The sequence below is a fragment of the Opisthocomus hoazin genome, chromosome 7 (genome assembly GCF_030867145.1).
Source record: "Opisthocomus hoazin isolate bOpiHoa1 chromosome 7, bOpiHoa1.hap1, whole genome shotgun sequence".
In the NCBI taxonomy this organism is placed as follows: domain Eukaryota; kingdom Metazoa; phylum Chordata; class Aves; order Opisthocomiformes; family Opisthocomidae; genus Opisthocomus; species Opisthocomus hoazin.
Window position 1 is genome coordinate 9744556 of NC_134420.1, and position 22988 is coordinate 9767543.

General features: G+C 38.2%; 1 protein-coding gene across 1 annotated transcript in view; it reads left to right on the forward strand.

Moving 5' to 3' along the window:
• QSER1 (glutamine and serine rich 1) overlaps positions 1-22988 on the forward strand; it is a 56125-nt gene that overhangs the window by 11682 nt on the left and 21455 nt on the right. Inside the window, exons 2-8 of the mRNA XM_075425377.1 lie at positions 6414-6526; positions 7706-7870; positions 11210-14902; positions 17742-18037; positions 19566-19682; positions 20284-20417; positions 22717-22928. Of these exons, the coding sequence (XP_075281492.1) occupies positions 6414-6526; positions 7706-7870; positions 11210-14902; positions 17742-18037; positions 19566-19682; positions 20284-20417; positions 22717-22928 (4730 nt within the window). The remainder of the gene's footprint in view (positions 1-6413; positions 6527-7705; positions 7871-11209; positions 14903-17741; positions 18038-19565; positions 19683-20283; positions 20418-22716; positions 22929-22988) is intronic.

Genomic DNA, 22988 nt, shown 5'->3' on the forward strand with positions numbered 1-22988 from the left:
CAAGATCAAACCCATTTTTGGATTAAATATACCTACCTATAACATTGCTTTTAAACTTTAATTTTATTCTGAGCTTCAGATAAACCCTAGATGCTGGATTGCATTTTAGTTAGACTGTAGCACATGGCGGTGAACTCCGTTGCTGTTAGAGTGGGCAGCTAAAGCACATGCTGGCTAAAAGGCTGTTTACCCTTCATTTCATCTGTATTAAATTCAAGTAGCATTATCAAGTAATACTCTTCCATTCTGTTTCCATGGGATGCTGTGAATAAAGACAAATTAACAAAGATCAATATCTAAGCAAAATACTAAATATTGTATCTAATATGAAAAGAATTCTAAATATGAACCTGCCAGCATGTAATGCAAGCTGGAACTGCATTTCATGTGTTTGAAATGAAATATAGTGGACAAAAAGAGATGTAAGCAGCATATCAGTTTCTGTATCTTATATTTAGAATGGTATTTTTAATATTTAGAAATGCATTTGTCATTTTTGTGGTGTTTGGATCTTAAACAGCTTTGCTTTCAGCATCTGACTGGAACTCGCTATTGCATAGCTAAGGAGCTGGCTGAAGAGAGACTCCTTTGCCGAGTGTCTGAGCTTTGGGGTAGAGAGGGAAATTTGGGTAATATTTCCCCTATTTCGCGTATATCTCAAGTCAGATAAAAGGCAAAGTGTGGGTGTGAAGGTGCTTCGTTGTCAGCATGAGGCTATCCCTGTTTTTTCAATCTCTGTTTTGGTGATTTCATTAGAAGTGGACCATATGCCTCGTCCCGTTCGCACAGGAGTCGGGAAGCACCTCTTCTCTTCAGTGAGGCAGAGCAGGCAGCCCAAAAATGCCTCCCATCTGATCGCCTGTGTGGTGCTGCTGGCTTGTTGCCGTTTGTTCTGTGGGGTTGAGTTGTTCGGGTCTCAGACTTGTTCGCCTATGAGGAGCCCGAGCTCAGGGCGCCGGCAGCACCGGGCCTTCTCGGTTCTCCTGCAGTCAGGAGTCTCCTGCCCAGATGCTTGTCTGGTAGGGGTCCAGCTTCGCTCTGAGCGCAGCCTACACCGTTTGAATGCTTTGAAAACGCTCTGTGATTTAGTGTGGATTTTTAGCAATTTTTCCTTTATATCAGAGGCAGAAGTGCCTAAGAACAAAAGAACAAGGTATTGCACCCAGAAGTATCCTTTGCTGATGAACAGTCCTGCTCTGGTTTTTCACTAAGCATTATAAGTTTCCCTAGAGCTTCAATAACTGCTGTTACTGAATGTTTTTTGTTGTTTGTTTTTTTTTTTATCTTAAAAATTGCTGAGCTCTAATCAAAATTGATGTAGAAAATAAAGTAGAAAGATGAAAATGTTCTCCTTCCATGTAATGATACTTTTTGTTTCATGTATTAAGTAAAATGAGATACTTGTTTAAAGTGTTTTAATTTCTGTTTCATTCTGTGTGGATGCCTAGGAGAGCAGGGTTATTTGAAGAAAATGAGAGAATTAAAAATAAAGACTTACTTGTATGTCCAGTGCTTATTGCCGTTAGATTTTGTTTCCTTGTAAAAGCGATCCCTCTATTTGAGTTTGAGGTTAGGAAATGCAGCTATCAGTTGTGTGAAGCGCAAACCAGATAATTAGGGCGGCAAGTGCAATGTAACCCAACAGCCTTTTGCAGTTGGAGACCTAAATTCATATGAAACTGTTAGATTGAAGAATACTGTGAAAATAAATTATCATAAGAATAGCAGTGTAAACAGATACGTGAAGAGTTGATTCAGGAAAGTCTTAATCTGGGCTAACAAAAAGGAATTACAAATCAAGACTGAGGTATTTTAGTAACAAGTAAGTGCAATGACTATACATTTTCTTCCAGAAATTTTGTTGGAGAAGTAATAATCTGCTGTTAGCCCAATTGATGTATCGGGAAAAAAAACAGATTAATATTTGAGTCTTTTCACTTTCATTGTCATAAGGATTTCTTGACTGCATCATTACAGCAATGACTAATAATGATGGCTCTTTGTAAGACATCTCTAAAGGACACTTAAATATTGTATTAAAATTTAATGGACCTTTTCAATGAAAAATATTTCAGGGGGTCCTATTTTCCAAATTTATATGTAAAATTTATGTTACTTTCTAAGAGTAATCACTCCATTGTGCAGTTAACTATGCCCATAGAAGTGAGAAATCTCTGTGATATATCAGTGATAAGGAGGAAGGGTTTTTGGAACACTGTATAGCAACCAACAAAAATAAATAACAAAGTACCAAGTAATGTGAATGTGTCTGTTCAGTAACTAATCTGATATAGAATCATAGAATGAATCATAGAATGCTTTAGGTTGGAAGGGACCTTTAAAGGTCATCTTGTCCAACCCCCCTGCAGTGAGCAGGGACACCTTCAGCTGAAGCAGGTTACTCAGAGCCCCATCCAACCTGACCTTGAATGTTTCCAGGGATGGGGCATTGACCACCTCTCTGGGCAACCTGTGCCAGTGTTTCACCATCCTCATAGTAAAAAATGTCATTATATCTAGTCTAAATCTACTCTTCCTTAGTTCAGAGCCATTAGTCCTTGTCCTATTGCAACAAGCCTTGCTGAAAATGTTTTCCCCATCTTTCCTATAGGCCCCTTCAGGTACTGGAAGGCTGCTGTAAGGTCTCCCCGGAGCCTTCTCTTCTCCATTTTAATTTCAGCACAAGTAAGAACTCGTGGAATTTTAAAAAACTTTGAAACCAGAGTTCAGAATGCTAGATACCATAATGTTATTTACCATGCTTAATGTATTTTTGATATGCGAATTACATGCTGTATAAGTTCATCTGCTTAAAAGCTAAATTTTATAAAAAGAAACCCTAAGGCAGTAATCTTTCACATTGCTGTGCTTATGTTTAGGATAAGCTTATGTAAACTGAAGGTATATATGCAGGGTTTTTTTGAGATAAGAATCTACATTCCAGCAACTAGTAATTATACAATAAACAATTAACTGTTCTAATAAATACAAGGTTTTTATTGAAAGACAGATTCATTTTTGAGGTTGCGGTTGCATTAACTATGACTTGGGAGTTTGTATTTAAAAGAAAAAGCATCATCATAGAATCACAGAATAGTAGGGGTTGGAAGGGACCTCTGTGGGTCATCTAGTCCAACCCCCCTGCCAAAGCAGGGTCACCTACAGCAGGCTGCACAGGACCTTGTCCAGGCGGGTCTTGAATATCTCCAGAGAAGGAGACTCCACAGCCTCCCTGGGCAGCCTGTTCCAGTGCTCCGTCACCCTCAGAGGGAAGAAGTTCTTCCTCATGTTCAGACAGAACTTCCTGTGCTTCAGTTTGTGCTCGTTGCCCCTTGTCCTGTCACTGGGCACTACTGAAAAGAGCTTGGCCCCATCCTCCTGACGCCCACCCTTCAGATATTTATAAGCATACATTAGGTCCCCTCTCAGCCTTCTCTTCTTCAGGCTGAACAAGCGCAGCTCCCTCAGCCTCTCCTCGTAGGAGAGATGCTCCAGTCCCCTCACCATCCTTGTAGCCCTCCGCTGGACTCTCTCCAGTAGCTCTAAACTAAATACTTTGAGTGTTCTGATGGTGCTCGGATGCTTGTAATTACTAGAATTTTGAGATTCTGGTAATTATCATGGTTTTTGAGATACTATGTGTGGAGGTGATTATTTTGTATCCTGGTGTTAATTCCAGCCTCCTCCGTGTTACAAAGTCTTCCTCTAAGTTTTTACAAGTTGCTTTTATCATTCAGAGTGTTCTGGCTCCTGTCTACAAGCTTGTGTGTTGGGCTGTTTTGTAGGTTTTTGTATTCTGTGTTTCCTTTACAAAAAAGGTGCTTATTGCAGGGGAGTGAAGAGGGGGAAATGAATCGCAGTCTTTACCAAACAACCAGAATAAGTAGTTATTTTAAATAATAAAAAAAGCCCAGCAAACAAATTTTTCAATTTCCCAAATTTTCTGGTGGCTAATGTAAAGTTCATCCGCTTTTTGCTCGTGACCTTCTACTGTGACGGTGTAAGAGGAGGAATGATGCAATATTTCTTGATGTAATCTGTCCCGGTCTGTGTGGGTCTCACCTCATCTGGAAGGAGATTTGCTGCAAAGTGTAGGCCTGCTGGCCTAGAACACCACTGCAACATCAAACATGCCTCTTGGTCTAAAAATACCGACAGGGGAGAAGCAAGGTGCTCTGCTGTATGAGCGACACATGTGGTATGACTTCATAGTTGGCCTTTTAAACATGTATGAAAGAAAAGTCAGCATCGCATACTTTTATGTAGGTAAATGCTTTAAGAAAATTTGAGAATAAAACTACGTAAACCCTACCTATTACACATAGAAAGTTTTCACAGTATCAGCATTTGTGTCAGTGAATATAATTCTTGCTAACAATGCATATGCTATCATGATTCATTTAGAAACATATTTTTTCATGCAGCACATTTTTATTTTTAAAAAACATGAAGAAAACATTGTGTGTTCTAGGTTTTAAGGGTTTTTAGCTATGCAAGTTTGTTCAAAAAAACCAAACCACCTTAACTTTAAAACCGGTCTTGTAAAAAACAATTGCATTTAAATTGGCTTTATTACATGCGTAAAGTTTTATGTGCAGAACATTGTTGTAATTTTTTGGGTCTGGAAATACTAAAATTTTAGTACTGTAAGTCAAAACATAACCTACAATGTCACGCAATCGTGCCTGCCAGTTGTCTGTAGTAATAATGCAAATCATGAGATTTCAGTCAGTGTGTAATAGAAATCAGTTGCTGATCCATAGCGTTGAACTGCGCAAAAGATCTATCCTCTACAACGTAAGCACGTCGATGTGCTGACTCTGAGCTGAGGCTAGGTGATTCTCTAAAAGGTAATTATTGCTGTGAAAGGCATTAAAGTGCCAGGCAGAGTGCAACTGAGAAAAGCAGTAGCTGAGATTCTTTGTTTTCTCAAAGAATTTTAGTTCATTCTTTAGGCTTGTGCCTTAGTCTGGCGCACTGCCTGCAGGAGCGCTGCTATGCTATAAGCAGCTGAAACAGAAAAGATATCCCTTGCTGATTTGTCTCAGGCAGGGAAATTCTACATCTAGAAATATGAAATGTGGTGTCCCTTACAGACGGACTTTTGCCAGTCTGTGGTGTGTGGAGGTCACAGTGCTCTTAGAGGCTCACCAGATCTCCACTCCGCCTCTCATCATCTTAACGAAAACGAAGCAAATCCAGTGGTGTTGCCAATTTTTATGTTATTTGGTGACTTCTACAGAAGTTTCCCATGATGTCATGATTCCTGGCATCAAGTGTTCAGTTTTTCCCTCTGCAGAGTGACTGGCCCCTCATCCCAGGGGATGAAAGAGGGTAAGGGAAGGCTCCCTTGCAGCAGTCAGCCCAGAGGGCTGTGGGTTTCACCATTGGGGGGGGTTTTGGCATCTGTTTACGATTGAATTTTGAACTTAAAGCAATCTCACATGTGCACTGGAGTAAGTAGCAGCTACCTATAAGCTTAATGTCCAAAAGGCAAAACGAGAAGAAGATAAATGGTTACTCGGTCATGCTGGCTCTCATTTTTTGCATTTGGCAGGTGCTGTAGAGAGCGGAATCTGTGGAAGGTTGAAAGCTTTGGGATTTTGTTTTGCTTCCCCCTCTTTTTTTTCTGCCTTTTAAGTTGGAAATCATTAGCATTTTGGGCAGGTTCCTAATGTTGTTTGATGTTTAGATTGCATTCCTTTTTCTGCATTATTGATTCTGCATGGGCCCAGACACTGTATATTTTTGGTTAACTTCCATTCAGCCCGATTAAAACATCATGTTAATTTAGATGACTCATTTCAATATGTTAAACAAAAACTGTGGATCATTTACTTATATTTACTGCTAGGAGTTCTGAAGACTGAGATTTGTCACTTGCTAGTGCTCTTACTGTCAATTTTGTAAGAATCTTACCAATATTAACAAAATCTTTAAAAACTGTTGCTCACGCAGCTTTCCTAGTCATTCCAGCCTTTGTATTAAATGTGGTCCTGTAAGTTTGAACGGAATCAGAAATTGAAATGTTAAAGTGGGCATGTATTTGTAGTCATCTGCTTTGCAGATTTTACATCAGTAAATCATTACAAAAGGTGTTCACCCAGTGTTTCTTACCATTGAACTAGAAAGACCTCTGTCTTTCTCACCTAGTCCTTTGTAGACTTTTCTGTGACGAACTTTGATTTTTGTAAGGGGTGGGGGTTTTTCCCCTTTGGCTCGTTAGGTTTTATAGTACTTGTTTTAACTGTTTAACAGTTTTAGTGTACTCCTAGCACAACCACATCTGTCAGACCTTGGGCTTGTGTTTTCTTTTATTTCCGCAACTTTTTGGCTTGTGGTTGGAATTTCATAATTATGTTTTGTTTCTATAGCTGTATATTTTTCTTAATAATGTTTAATTTCATCCTTAGCTTAAGCTATGGAGGAGGACATTCATCACATTCAGAAACAGATCTTCTGCACAGACAGACATACACAGCTTCTCATCAGCTTTCTGGATACTCAGCTACACACCATCCTACTGGTAACTGTCTATATTATGAGGTTACAGCTTAAATAGCTAAGGAAAAAAACAACCTGTTAAGTAATTTAGTTTCAAGCTGATGTATTTTATAACCAGAGGGAATTTGTCATTCAGGTGGTAGCAAGTGGTGTGAGAAAAGCTGAGTTTGTAGAAGGAAGTTAACAATCAGTTGTTAGCTTTTATCAAAATGTAAGTAAAAGGAAGATATAAGAGGGGGTGTATGCTCAATAACTTATTGTTAGTTCTTAGAGAAACTACATTTATTCTTTAAAATACAACTTCTGAAGATTTAGCCTATGCATGACGGCCAAACGTTAAGGATGCCTCAAAGCCAGCTGCATGGCATGATGCCAGTTCTTTTAGACTGAAACAAATAGCAAAACTAATGCAAGCTGGAACACACAGTTGCTGTTACTTACATGTGCAAGCTCCTGTCTCCATGTCAAGAGAAGACAAGGCACGACCTCTTCATGCTCAGTTTGTCACCCAGTTTCTATGGAAAGATATTTGAGCTCATGTGCTGGCTGGGATCTGCAGTCTCTTGGCCAGGCCATCCATTAGGACGATGGAGGGTCAGAACTGCAGAGAACATTTCAGGATGCAGACCCTGCAGTCTTGACAATCTCAGTTACTCAAAACTCTGGATCTCTCCAGCGCTTGCCATCGAGCCCCCTGCCATTGAAAGGTGTGAGCAACAGAGAACACGGATGCGTGTGTTGAAAAAGGGCATGCAACCAAAATCCCTTTTCTTATGCCAGTCCTACAGAGAAGTCCAAACTGCTACGAGCTGCCCAAAGAGGGAAAAGGTTGATACAGAGAAATTGAACCCATTTCAGAAGGAATTCTGACTGTTTAAACAGTTCATGTAAAAAGTGGAACAGTGAATCTTCAGATAAAGGGAGAATTTTACTGGTTCCCCTAGCTATTGTTTTTAAGCATCATATTTGACATACATATAATAGTAGATTTTAAAAGGTATACTCAAGTTCCATTTTACAGTTGCAACACTGTAAAACAGTTAAACACTGAAAAATCGATGTATTTTAATAATAGTGCTAATGTTTCATAGGTTATTTTTAGTGAATTATGGATGTATATACTTGTTATTTGACTGAGCTGCTTATAAGTTCATCTGAATTGTCTGTTTGTTTTGTTTCATTTCCCTCCACCATCATCTAGGTCTTTCAGGAATATTTGATACCAGTATGCACAGTGCTGGAGGTAACACTAAGGAAACTTCTTCAGTTATGAATTTTCTCTCTGCTATCGAGTCTCGTACCGCTCAGGCAGTCTCTTCAGGATCTACCTTTTTGCCACAATTCAGGACTCCTTCCTGGCAGACAGGTGAAAAATTTCTCTTGAAATAAAATTTTGTCATGATTAAATTGAATATTTGGGAGAATTTGAAACAACAGTATTCTGACTAGCTGAAAAGGCTGCATGTCTTCTACCTCTTTTTCATCTTGGTATTTAAAAAACTCAAAATCAATGAAATTATATTAGCAAAAGAATTAATAATAGAAGAAGAATTACATGAGCAGAAGTTCTAAGTGTTCAGAAGGAGTTTAGATTTACAGGATATTATTCTGTCTGATTATTCTCCACTTAGTTTGGAATTAGTCTCACTAATACCATAAGCATATTCAGGTAGACTACCTGTATCTGTGCACCATAGCAGATTTTTCATTCTCGAACTCTGTTTTCTGTCATAGTTCTTCTGTCACACTACTGCTAACAGTCTGTGGATAACTTCAGCCCCTTTGTACACAGAAGTAATGAGCAAAGTGTTCTTGAAAAGAGGGTCTGAGGTGCATGTCGCATAGAAATAAGTGATCTAATTTACAAATAAACAAACATGCTGCCTTTCTTGGCAGATTGACTGCCTCCTGTAAACCTCTCCCATCTGTCAAGCCTTCTGTGCAGAGCGGGAAACTGCATATTTTAAGCTTGCTATAGACAGCCACACGAAGAGAAGTGTTGCTACTGCATCTGTGGGTAGCTTCAAGTTATACTTAATCTTCTGTAGTGATTATGCAGCTGTGCAGTGAATCAGATCTATTCACTGATCTGACAGAAAATGTTTGGATGGTTTTTCTCCTTTGGTGGGGTGGTTTTCCACCGTATCAGCAGGCTGATCTGTTGTGTCTTAGTGCAGCTGTAAGGTCTCTGGTTCTGATTTAAGGGAGGAGGCATAAGGTAGGAAGAGGGAAGAGCTGAACAGTCCTTTCATTGACGGTTTGCACTTGGTGTATTAAATGTAATGTGCAGCTGCATTCTGTGAAGAGCTACTCAAAAAGCTGAGAAGAGAGAATGTGACTTTTTATTCACCATGGACAAAAGCTGATATGTGGGAAGACGCAGTCTGTTAGTCTGTCAAAAACCTTAGTGTAAGTCAGTGGTGTTTAGAGTTGTGGTGACCTATCCTCAAGTCAGATTATCAGCTGGGAAGAAAGCTCTTTTCTCTTTGTCCTAGCATTTTCTCCATTGCAGCCCACGTAACAGTGAATTGTGAAGAATGGGGAGACATGTGGTGGGTCGGGTTTGATGTTGAAACCGGTGGTTGAGAGGCTTCTCAGTACTCATTACTAAGAACTCATCAGTAAGCCCATCTACAGTATTACCAGTTCTCCGAGCTTTCTGTTGTCCTTTAATACTTTTGCTACTTTTCTGTATCTCTCAATCCTCCCAAGTGTCTTTTGAGAGCTTTGTCTTCTGCAAACGGTTTTTGATGAGGGAAGACAAGTGCTTTTTGCTCTTCAAGGCGCCTTTCTTTAGAAGGGCGTTTTACTTTGGATTTTCCTCCAAACCCTGCAGCTGCTGATTTTGAGGGGAAAATAGGAAGAGTGTGTTTGTTATATTGTCCTACCAGGTCTTCCTTTGGTATATGGGATGCGTTATCAGTGTTCTGATTTCATAGGGTGGGGAGAGTGTCTGTGCACACCACTTACTGCCTTTGCCATACCTTTTGTCTGCTCCTCTACAAAAGTAAAATACAAAACCCAGCAGTTCTGCCATAATAGTGCTTCTGTGACTGGCTCTTGCCTGGTTTAAGAAATTACCTGTGTAGTAGGAAGGCCTGTAATTTATGGAAGAGAAGGGAAAAATACAGGGTAGATGAGAAATGAACATCTGCAGTTAAAATAGGTATAAATTCTTCACCTTCTTTGATGCTTCCAGATGCCCCTACCTTTGTGTTAGTGGTAGGGGCAGTAAAAGAGAACAGTTGTACACGATGTTGCAGTTTTTTAGAGTAGGGGAAAAAAAACAACCATTAAAACACTGCTTGTGCTTCCTTACTCAGAAAGACCGTATTGTTGACTAATGCAAAATACCTTGGAATTCCTTCAGTATCACATGTCTTCGTATCAGTTTGTCTTGAACTGAAAGGAAGAAGCAAAGACTTTCTTTCGCATCTTCCTCTGAAACTTCCAAAGCAATTGCATGATGAAGTTGCAATCGGTTTAAGAGGACTTAATATATTTTAAAATTAAAATTGATTTTTTTTTCTTACTGAAGTATTTGTCTTGAAGCAAGCATTATTTACTGAGAGGATTTTATTTGTTCTTAAGTGATCTGAAGCTTAAAGCTGTGTTAAGTATCCAAGAACAATTGAAAAAGGTTGAATTATACCAGTGATTTTAATTTTTTCTGATTTGCATGCTGGTGTATTTTCCCAGTGGAAGTTGGTTCTTGTAACAGAACCTGTTACAAGAAGTTGAAGTCTCTCTGAAAATAAACTTGCCTTCTTCACTTTCATTCTTTGTTCATAGACTTTGGAAATAGTACACAAAATTTACCAGTACCTACAAGTTACAGGGTGAAAAGCACAGAACGATACGGATCACTGCTATAAGCCCCAAAGCTTGCAAGGGAATTTCACACTTGTATTTCAGTTGGAGTAGTATGTTCTGTTGAGAAATCTTGTTTAAGCCAGGACGTCATACCAGTGTCTGGATGCAAATAAGTAATGTTATACCTTTCAGTTGGGTCGTTGCTATTGCACTGTGCAGATAATTGCTGTCTGTGGATATTTTGGACTCTCACTTTAGAAGGCATACAGATCATATTTATTCTTTGTATTGAACGTCAAAGCCCTCCTTTAAGAAACTCATATTGCAAAGTGTATAGGCCATGAGCTGTTTTACTGCACGGTCTGAAATGTTTCACGTGAAGTGAGTTATTAAAGTATTGATGAGGGTAAATTCAGAAGGTGGAATTGCTCCTGTAACTGTGTATTTATTACAATTGGTAAGATGTAATTTTGCCTTTTTACCATATAGTAAAGGTGTCCAGGGCTTTTGATCAATTGTCCTCTACTATTAACTTCTTTTTAAACTGAAATAAAAACTAAGAAAGACTCTTCAGTTTCAAAACAGAATTAATCTTGTACAATTTTTTTTATCCACAGTTTGCATCTTAAGGATATGAGTTTTTTACCTTACAATTCACTGTAGGTATAGAATTTGGAATTCTTAAAAAAACCTGCCCTTCCAGTTTGAACATTACCCACGATAAGTGTCTCCCTTTTTATGTTTTTGTTGAAAAGGGTGGTGATTCTAAAGGAGGTTATATTCGTAAATGCTGTAAGATCTTACAATTGAGTTATAGAAATGCAGAATGTTGTGACTTGTAAAGCTCACTATGCGCTTTTACCCTTCTTGTTTTGTTTTTGTTTTTTTCCAGGTATGCATTCCTCAACAGCCACAGAACTATTTGTTACTGGAGCTTTGCCAACCTCTGGAACATTTCCACCATCAGCATATCAGCATCCCAACACTTTCAGCAGTAGAAACTTTGCTACTACCCCTTCTCTTGCTCTTCAAGATACTACTTTCAGTGCTACATCAAATGGTCTCTTAACTACCCATGATCCTTTATTACAGATTAAAACATCACAAGGCACTGTTCCAACTGCTTTGACATTTGAGCGCCTAGGCAGCTCTGTTCTAAGTACCAGTATACCACCTCAGTCATCAACATATCGTTCTGCTCAAGAATCTGCACCCCATCTTTTGCAACCTCAATTTAGTTTGTTGCCTTCAACCCTTGGAGGAGCTCAGCAGGTTTCTCAGGCGTATAGCACATCTGTCTTTACTGGTTCCACTGCTTCTATTGATAGAGCACTTCAGCGAGAATGTAGTGTTATTAAACACCATCAGCGGCCTTCAAGTACTCAGTCTGTTCAGGCTCAACTGACTGTTTCGCAGCATTCCTTACACAGCTATTTAACGAGTACAAGCGGAGTTAATTTTCAGGATACATCTAGGCACTCAGCATTGTCCTGCAGTCCAGTTGGAGATGTTACTCAGGTGAGCAATGGAGGACCACAACAGAAGACTTCTCAAGTCACAGTGGAACTTGCTCAGTCATACACATCTGCTATTCCATCACCTGGTTTTCCATCTACTTCCACAGCAAAAGTGAAAAACTGTTCCACAAAGCAGCCTCCAAGGTCAATGAAGACCCCCAAACCTCAAAGTGTAGCTCCCACTGTGCAGACACAAAGCTATGCCAAAACTGCACAAAACCAGAGCTCTGTCATTACAGGCCAAGCACAGATCTATTCTACAGCACAACTCCCAAGCCTCTTGTCGGTCAGCCAGTCCCAAAACTATGTTTCATCCCAGGCTCAGAATGTGCCACCTGTCAGTCACTCACAGGATTTCTCATCTAGCAAGGCTGAGAAGCTGCCCTCACTGTATAAAACATTGACTTTTTCTGGGCAATCGCAAAGTGTTACTTCTGACAGTCAAACTCTAAGTTATTCCTCAGAGGAACAGGCATTGACTTCAGTTCCAAATGAGAACTACTCTGGGCAAACGAGGGAACTTTCTTCAGTCAGCCAATCTCAGAGCTACTCTTCTGGCCACTCTCAGGGTTTATCTCCAGTTAGTCAATCCCAAGTTAGTTTTTCATCTCAATCACAAGTTTTATCAGCTGTTAGTCCTTCAGAAAGCTATTCTTCAGGACAGTCTTTAACATTAACATCACCTTCTCTTTCCTTTAATGCCTCTCCTCGGATACAAACTCTTCCAGCCTCAAGTCCTAATCAGAGCTATATTTCTTTACATTCTTCTCAGAACTCTCAGTCACAAGAATCCTCCTCTCCACAGTCTCAAAAGTTTTTGCCATCTGTCCAGTCTCCTCCTTTTGCATCCACAGCTCATTCACAGACACTGCAGAACAACAGGCCTTCCTCGGAAACAAAGTCATATGTTAAAAGGAAGTCTGACTCTAATTTGTATGCCTCGTCAAAACAAGAGGAGGAGTTAGCAATGCAGGATATGCAGGCACTGCAACAGCAAGCTACTCTTGAATCTTCTGCTCAAAGGCTAACTGATGAGGAAATAAGTGCTCAGGATACATCCTATAGGGTCTCAAAAGCAGATGACAGATACTCTCAAAGTGTAATCAGAAGTAACTCTCGTCTTGAAGATCAAGTTGTTGGACTTACTCTTCAAGGAGCAAAAAAAGGTGAAAGAATGGTCAATTCTGTGGAACAGCTTTCCCAGCGTATTGGCCATATCACTAGCCTAAGCCATGATATAAAAAAGACAGCTAATTTAATGCAAACAACGCAAGTAACTGTGAGTGCTAAAGAACTAAACCAGCAACATTCTCTTATGCATAAGGTACATGAAAGTAAAGCTCAAGAACAGCAAGGCCAAGTCATTAGTACACCATCACAGGTTCAATCTCATGCTTTAAGACATGGTCATCATCTGTGTTTGCCCAGTGCACAGGTGCTTCTGGAGTCAGCCTGTGACTTGCAGATTCTTCATCAGTCAATGCTGCAGTCAGGTTTAGGACAAACAAAGGCATCACCACAAGTGCAAAGAATACAGAGTCCTCAACAGGTGACACATCCGTTCCTTCAGATGGATGGTCATATTATTCAAAGTAATGGGGGGCATTCGCAGCAACAGCTTCATACTCAGAATTCAGAAATAATGAAAATGGACATTTCTGAGCCCTCAAAACCACTACAGCAACATTTGACAACAAAAGATCATTTTACTCAGACAAATCAACATGATTCAAAAAATCAGTTTATTTCTCTTAGTTCCATATGTTTCCCAGAATCTATACTTCTCAGTGATGAGAGGAATATATTATCCAATGTAGATGACATCTTGGCAGCAACAGCAGCAGCCTGTGGAGTGACACCATCTGACTTTGCTAAATCGGCTGCTAATGAAGAGGAAATGTCTGTTGAAAATACCGAGGAGTCTAAAACCCAGTTTCGATCAATGGATGTGAGACATGTGTCTTCTGGTTTCAGTGCCTCACCCACTGTAGTTGGAAAGCCAGCAAGCATAAGTAATATTTCTCTGAATGGAGGCCAAATTGCTATAAATCTTACACCAGTGTCAACAGTACAGACAAAAACAGTGAACCTTGAGCAGCAACACATAGAAACTTCTGATCAAAATGTACCAACAAGAATGACCTCTCCCACCCTTGGCCTTGGTCAAGAGGAGCAAGAACAAGGGGCAGTTCCACTTAAGAAACAATCTAGCATCAGTCATGAATCTGAAGAAGATAATGATGTTTCTGCTGATGGTACACTGAATTCAAGAGACAGAGAATTTGTTTCAAGTGGTAAGAGTCTAAGTGAAGAAAGTGCTGCTTCAGAGAATGATTTTACTGTGGGTGGTGATGATGGTACAGTAGCAGGTAACCAGTCAAAGGGTCCACTGCAGCCACTGTCTGTGCCCCAAAGTGGAGGCGGAGCCATTAGTAGAAATGAAGAAGAATGCCAAGATTTAACTCAAGGGAACCTTCAGAAGAAAAAAAGCAAAGGAAGAAGCCAAAACAGAAATGCTACAGAAGATGACAGTGCAATGCAAAAACAGGTAAAAAGAAGTGGACAGTGTAAACGCCAAAATTCACGAGGAAATGACTCATGCTTGACATACTCTTCTCCTGTTTCTGAAAGTTGTTATGATACTTACCTGCATCAGGAAAGAATGAGGCAAAAAATTAAAGAGGTTGAAGAAAAACAGCCTGAAGTCAAAACAGGATTTATTGCATCTTTTTTAGACTTTCTAAAGTCTGGGCCTAGGCAACAGTTTTCAGCTCCAGCTGTACGAGTGCCGAACAGGACTAGGCGACCGGTTACCCAAATAGTTCGCACCCCTTGCCTACAGTCCTCTGCAAAGCCTCAGCCAGCAGCAGCAACACCTGTAGCTGCTGAGGTTAGTGGAGAAAGTCCAACGAAAAAAGTTGATGAAGAACTTAAGAAAAATTTAGAAACGTTGCCTTCGTTTTCTTCTGATGAAGATGATTCTGTGGGGGGTAACAACGATCTTCAGAAGAGCATCTCCACTGCATTGTCAGCCCTGGATGATACATCTGACAGAAAGAACAAATCAGGTAAAACAGTTACTGCAAGTGCATGTGTTGAAGGAGATTTGTGTAGCTGATGGGAAAAAGTAAGGAATAATTTTAGCTATCTTCAGTTCAGGTAAAGGTTTTGATTTGTTTTGTTTTTAATCACAGCCATAATTAAGAGTTCTGTTCAAAAGGTGTGTTGGCTATGAACTAGTGTTTTCCACAATTAGAAAATATGTAGATAGACTTCTTCATGCTACTTAAATAGGACCCTTCTAATGCCAGAAACTTATTTCAGCCCAGAATTGGAATAACGTGTCTGTTCTTTTCTTCTGTGGCTCAGAATACCAAATACGATTTTCAGCTGGAAACCTGAACAAACCATCATGTCAGAGGTTTTAAGTCTATTTTTAAAAAATTCTAGCAGGAGAACTTACTAACAATCACCATCAGCAGAGGGCGAAGTTCTTCCTAGGTAGAGTTAAACATGCACTTTCTGTGATGATACAGTTGCACAGAATATGTTTATGAAAACAGTTTTTGCACTTGTAACCTGAGCACTGGTTTGGCTAGTCTTGTCCAAGGTGGGAGTCATTTGACTTTGATTTCAGCCATGTTCATCAGGAGTGTTGTAGTTCCGTGTTGATACGTTGCTAACAAAAGAACAAAATCTGGAAAGGGTTGTTTTGTGGAGGGAGGGGCAAGCAACAACCACTGATCACAGTAGTGGTTAGTTCTCCTCACACTTCAGTTTCACTTGTATTGTATCTGTGCTGTACATTAAATTGTGAGTGTTCATAGCTTTTAACCGATGCCGCTTTGTTTTGAAGTATTTTCAACATACAGCATATTTTGCCTAGATAGACCTTTTCAGTAAAGTTTGTTTTCTTTGGTAAGCAGTTAAAAATTATCCAGCCAATCACATAACTGTACTAATTCAAGAGAAATACTGTTACCTTACAAAATAATCACAGGGAGAAAATGAAACATTTCTTAAACTCTTCTCAGGACCCACGACCCATAGATTCGGGCTTAACAGAGTAGAATGCAAAATAGAATGCACACTGGGGGTGACAAGATTTACTGAAAAATACATAGCATGATTGAACTTAAATTGTAATAATCAGACCTGGAATACCTTAAAAAGATAGTAGAATACATGAGATACTAAATACCTCATCTTAATTAATGCTCTGTTTTCTTCTGTGGATATTTCTATTACATTATGTTAAGTTCATGCGTTTTGCAAAGTCTGTTACAGGAGATGAAGTTCCTCATGTTTCTTCTAGTTGAATATGATTTTAAACAAGTAAACAGTGACCTTTTTTTCACCCCAGAAAGCCAAAATGTGGACAATGCCACAGTTTGAGCCTCTAACTGAAGTTTGTTATCTTTAGTAAGCCACATTCTGTGTACAACTTCCTATGGAAATATTTCAAAGGTTTTCTGTTGAATGGACATTTCCATTGGTGTTTTATTTCCAGTGATTTCTTTGAAATATTGTTGTATCTTCTTTGTTATTCATAAGATTGTAATATTTATATCACGAGTTTTTTGATTTCACCTTCCTGTTTTGTTGTATACAAGACTTTATACATCATACAATATGCTTAGTAGTGACTTCTTTCATACTTGATGGTAGCTTGTAGATTTTCTAGCAATTCCTTCTTCTCTCTGTTTTTGCACATAAGTGTGAAAAGACAAATATTAAAACATAGTCTCTTGTTCGTACTATTAAGTATCATATGTACAGTTATCCACTGTTCTGAAGAATGTGTAAATGTACTTGGGGACCTAATAGTGCTATGGCTAATTAAAACTGTCATAGCTTTCACTGAACGAAGAAGTACAACATATTTGCAATAATGTGATACGATATATCCAGAAGGACGTATTTCATGACTTCGCAATTTTACTGACTTGATTTAATGTGTCTTCATGTATCTGGTATATAGTTTTTGTACCGACACATTAGTTTGATATTTTAATGATTTTGGTTTGAATCACTTTAATAAAAGTATGTCATGTTATCTTTTGTCTATTTTTTCCAAATGAAAAAGTCAACAGATAAAAGCGATTGTGACAAAACTGTATAATGATTAGCATTTCAAGTTTGAAGCAGGTTTCCTAAGTGATTTTGGTAATTGTGCTTTAGCTGATCTAACTTGATTTCTTTTAGATCAGCAAGTCAGTGTTAAAACAGTGTTATGTATAAAACTATAAAGTAATATCTAAAAAGGATTCTAATTTTTACAGGTGGGAAAGGATAATGATTTTTAAAGGTGAGAGTTTCCCTTGGTTGTGGGGCATAGAGAAGATTGTTCTTTTCCCATCAGTTCTCATTGCTCGCCTCTGTTAATATTAAAAATTATTAGGATATTGCCAGTCTTAAATCTGGAACTTCCAGTTATATTATTAGAAGATATAAATGATGAATGTCCAAAAAGTCATACAGCAGATATTTCATGTGTATTTCTTTACTTAATCCAATTTATAAAGAATTTACTTATCAGCAGATTGGAAACAAGATTCAGTGTTGTAACCTTTACTATTGTATTTGCTTAGTCAAAATACAACAGTATTTTCTGTTGATGGTGTCTGTAGCTACCAAATTGTTTTCTAAAATGTTAACCTTTGTTATTTCTAGATGCTAATAGATGCAGCAGTTTAGTACAGCAGAGGTATACTGTCTACAGTAGTTTGGTTTTGTTTAAAGTTTAGTTTTGGCCAAGATAATGTTTCTATTTTAACTCTTAGGTGGTTTTCCTAGAATAGTTGTTTTTAATGTGTATTGTAACAGAAAAGAAGAAAAATAAATCTAGTTCCCATTTTACGTTGCTAATCCTTGATAATTTAACTAAAATTTGGATTTTTTCTTCAGAAGCTGAAAAAGTGGCAGTTGTTACTGCTGCTGCCGCTGCCACTACTGCTGTAATAAAGCAGGAATCTCCACAGACAACTGCTCCTGTAGTCAGTGCGCAGGAGAAAATGAATCCAGCTGACCCCTTACAAGTAGCTCAACAGGATGCTGTGACTTCAGACCAATTGGCAAAAATACAGACAACTGTTGCAATAGAAGGATGTACCGATGAGGAGAATACGGACAGTGGAGGAGAGGGCATGTACAGAGAACGTGATGAATTTGTAGTGAAGATTGAAGATATAGAGACGCTAAAGGTAATCCCCATACTCACTGTGAGGAAAAAACACGAACAACAAAACACCACAAAAAGTCCTGCATATGAAGTAAGCCTCAACAAACTACCGAAAGGGGAAAGGCTGCAGAGCAGTTTTCCGTTTTTATTCTGATATTCCCTGGCTGCTGCCAAGATGCCTTAAAGGTGTCTTTCTAGTGCGGGTTGTGAACGTGTTTTGTATGTACATGACTCCTTTTATGCTACATACATAATAAAGTAAGTCTGTATGCTAGTAAGCTCTGTTAGAACTTGGAATTACCTTTTTTTAATATGAAAAAGCATATGCTTTTCACAGGTGGTTGACTACCTTTTTTTTTTTTTTAAGATAGTAGGCTTTCAAATGTAAGATGGTGAAGAAATGACTTTTGGACTTCTGCAAAAGATCTTGGAGTTGTCTTTTTTCTTTTTTTTGGAATAGGTTCAATAAACAGAAGTTCATTGCTGAACAAGAAATGGCTTCCATAAGCAACTTGTACAGCTCTGCACATGAGTTTATGGGAGTGTTCCTTATTGACTTTGATGTTTTGTTTTGTTTTTCTTGTTTCTCCATTTTAAATTCTTCTGCATGCTTACCTTTTCTTTTGTTGCTATCATAGCCAGCAATATTGTTACCATTAATTTCTAATACTTTTGGTTACTTGTCTGTGTGTTCATCCTCTTGAGCTGAAGCTCTAAATGAATTCATGTAGCTTTGTCGCATAAGGCAGGTGTTAACAATTTTAAAATATTCCCTTGTCACTTATAAAACTGGTTAAATTTTTTAATGAGATATTTTGAATTTTCAGCTTTGTGGTGTTTCTTTAGTTATTTAAACAGTCATGAAAAAGGAACCAATACTTAATCATATGTTTTCCGAATAGGAGCGTTTTTGAGTTAGTAGTTTGCATGTAGGATTTATAGAGAATTCTCATTAGAGCTAATAATTACAAATCTGTTTTTAACATAGTTTATTTCTCAAACTATGTGAAGAAGAAAATCAACTCAAACTTTCTTTTTTTATGGTTAAGTTGAACTGAAAGTGTAAACTCAAGTTCACTAATTCATACAGAACTGTCTCATTTCACATTAGTGCAAGCATCGTGCTGTAATCTACCTGGACTTCTGCTACAGAATCTCTAGGGACCTGCAAGCTTTTTCTACTTGTGATTCTTGCATTTTTGTTTTAAAAAATATTTTGTAGAGCAAAAGAATAAAAAATTGGACAAATGTTATATTGTTTTAAAAAATAAAGTTCTGTGGCTCAGTTGCATGGTACATGAGTTGAGACATCACACCATAGGCAAAGCTGGTTGGCACAACTTCGCCACTGTGAAAGCAGAACTATACTTACTGTAGTTCATGTCATTCTGTCTGCGTGCATATGGCACATAATGACTAAGGGTTTGGAATTTTGAATGGCTTATTTCCATTTTATCCCTGGGTAACTTGCTCAAAGAATACAATGCACAAACACACTTCTGGGAGAAAAATAAGCACATTTTTTAGCAAATAATTTGATGTTCTTGCAGGTTGCTTTGCAAACAGGAAAAGAGCCTCCAGCTATTTGGAAAGTACAGAAGGCTTTACTGCAAAAGTTTGTTCCTGAAGTGCGAGATGGACAGAGAGAGTTTGCTGCTACTAACAGTGTGAGTCTTAAAAATTCCTTGTGAAGCCTTATGGGAACCGATTTCTTTAATGGAAGTCTAGGAGACAAAATAAAATGTGATTCTGACATGCGTTCTTAGCAAGCATCCTTGGGATGGGGAAAGGGTTTCTTGATTTTTCTCCTGCTCTAAATATATTCATGGGCAGGTTTTTGGCTTCCCAGCTTGGGTTCTTTGCTATCATTCAGGCTGTATAAAGGAACAAGTTTTCAGAACCAGAATAGTCAGTGGCAGCAGGCTTGTGAACCAGTTGCTTTCCACAATGGGGAGGATACAGATAGGATACAATTTCAACAGGCAGCCCTTTGCCAGGCAGATAATCCTTTTGGGATAACACATGGGGAGGATTAAATAAAGGGAGAAAATGAAGCCCAAAGTACCTCTTGCCTTATTTTCTTACTTTAAATATTACGTGGAAATCCATTGGAGAATTTATCTTAAATTATAACTACTATAGGATGGCTCATCTTTGTATGTATAATAGGTTGTTTTAAAACTTTTTTTAATTTATGATTGAAGTTTTTAATTGTTCAAATGAATAATTTTACTTAACAGCAACACTTGTGTATTAATTTTTTTTTAGTATCTTGGGTATTTCGGGGATGCAAAAAAAAAATACAAACGAGTGTATGTGAAGTTCATTGAAAATGCAAACAAAAAGGAATATGTCAGAGTATGTTCAAAAAAACCGCGAAGCAAGCCTGTACAGTCAGCAAGGTATTTTATTTCAATTTGTTTTTCATTCTGCCATATTGTTTTCGTATTAAGAACACAACCATTTTAATAAAGAAGACTTGTAGCTCAAGATTGTGTTAATTCAGCTTTAAGCTGGAAATTGACAGCTGTGTGTTTTTCTTTAAGAAGTGAGATCTGAATTACTGCCATATGAAGACTTCCTGCCATATCAAGACTTCCCTATCTTGAATCTGTGGATTGCAGTAATAATTCGTTTTGGAGGTGTTGGGTCTCCACGCGCTATTTCTTTCTGTCATCTTTTGCCCTGTTACTCAACATAAGGATAGCAGCCTACAGGTGTCATGATTTTAAATTTTTGTGTGGTGTTTTCTCCAGTCGCATGGACTTTGCAAGTTAGGTGTGTTTTTTCCAGATTGCTTTAATGACCGTCCTGTCCCAGTGTACTGGAAGCACCATGCTTTCTTCTCAGTCCTGGAAAGTTGATTTAAAAACAGAAGTTCATTGCTGAAGTTGGTTGTTGCAGGAATGTTTTTGCTTCTTTTCTGTGTCCTTGCGCACTGAGGGTATTTTTTTTTTTTCTCATTGCACCTACCCTACCCTCCTCACCCTGCCCCAAAACGCCTTATCGCTTTGGGTCATCCCATGTAACCTCTGTCCGTGCCTCAAAATCAGTAATTCCTGTAGTATTGCTTTTAAACCTCCAACAAGGATACAGAAAACCCAAACAAATCTGTCACTCTGGAGAGCCATGTAAAGAATGCAGGGCGAACATAGTATGGTTTTGATTATCCTAGTAAATACACTGCTGGTCCTGCAAAATTCTATGATCGTAAGTCCCTCGCACAGGTACTTCTGATAAGGTTTTCCCTGTCATTCACTTGGCTAAGGGTTTTGCTGTTGTGTTTTGTATTGGCCTTTGGAAAAATTGATTTTGGAAAAGATTACAGATTCTGTATTGTACAAACTCTGTCATGTTTTAATGCTTAGCTTGTTTTATTTCCTCACAACTACAGATGGTATCTGAAGCTTTTCTCTCTATATGGCTTTTTAATAATTTAATGCAGATATATTTTCTTTATCAGTTGTTAGCATACAGCAATGAAAAAAATTGTAGTGCTTTTCATTCAAGAAATGACTAGGTTTTTAAGTCCAGTTTGCTCTCAAAGAAATCAATGCCATCAGATAATCAATTTTATAAAATGATTGTGATCTGCTTAAAATTAGCTAGGATTTTGATGCGCTTTTTTTTTTTTTTTTTTCTCGTGGGCTACAGAAGACTGTTCCAGAACCTGTTTCTCCAATGCTCTGAAACAATCCTGGCTTTTAGCCAAAACATTATCACGATTAGCCTTGTATCCATATATTCTTCTCTCAATACTGTTTTTGGCTTTTATTTCTGTCTTTCCCTGGTGTTTTTACTGTATGATGTATTTCTAGAGAGCAGTCAGATTCCACCTCTGTCTTCATTTCACTAAGCTGGATTAATCAACATCTTCCAAATTCCTTGTCTAAGGCAGACTTTCCATTCCTCTAATCATCCTAGTGTCTATTGTCACCATGCATTTCAGTTTGGAATCTTCATCTCTGACAGATAACAAGAATTATTCATAATATTCCAGAAGATAGTAACAGTGCTTCTACTATACATTTTACTGCTTTCTCATGTGGACAAAAAATGTTTCCTGGTGCTTCCCAGAATTGTGTTCCCCACCATGTTCTCAAAACTGCGTTGCTTGATCAGTCCTAAAGTACATACATTTGTATTTATCATATGAAGTTTCCTGTTTGATTTCCTGTTTTGGGTGGTGGGAAGAGAAAGGAGAGGAGTTGTCTGGTTTCTTATTCCAGTCCTCAAGATCCTGCATTTCCTGCATTTTTACCTGGGTGATGTTCTCTCCTATCTCTATGGATACAATATCCCAAATTCGCTTTGTCAGTGAATCTCATTGATTACTAGTATTTGTTCAAATCTGACAAGTTGTTTTTTTTTCATTAAATAGTCAATTTCAAGATTAGCTCTAATCTCTTGTAGCTCATGAATTCTAGTAAAGCTGGGCAATTTAAACTTTCTGTGTCTGTTTATCTGTGTATAAAATTGTAGTACTATTTAATCATAGGTAGTTGAGAATAGTTGTTAAGCATGATATAAAAAAATACAGTAGTATAGTGTGTATGACCTAATTCCTCGTTACATGTGACAATGAAATAAGTATATATAATCCATGGGGAATACATTCTGGTTAAATAACACTATAGCTATTTTATTAGTGTCAAAACTTGTGTGGTAATTATTTTCATAAAGGTCATCTTCATGTTGCAGGACTATTCATTGCAAACCTAGTAATAGCAACAGCAAACCCCCTGATCCACCAACACCAAAACCAACAGCGACAAAAGTCTCTTCTGTGAAACCCAAAGCTAAACAGCCAAAGGTAAAGGCTGAACCACCACCAAAGAAAAGGAAAAAGTGGAAAGAAGAATTTTCGTCTTCCCAGTCTGATTCTTCACCTGAGGCCCAGAGTGATGAGGATGGTGAGTGAGATATTATTGTTAGCATCTAGGCCTCTTTGAACTAAACTGTAAATAAAAACA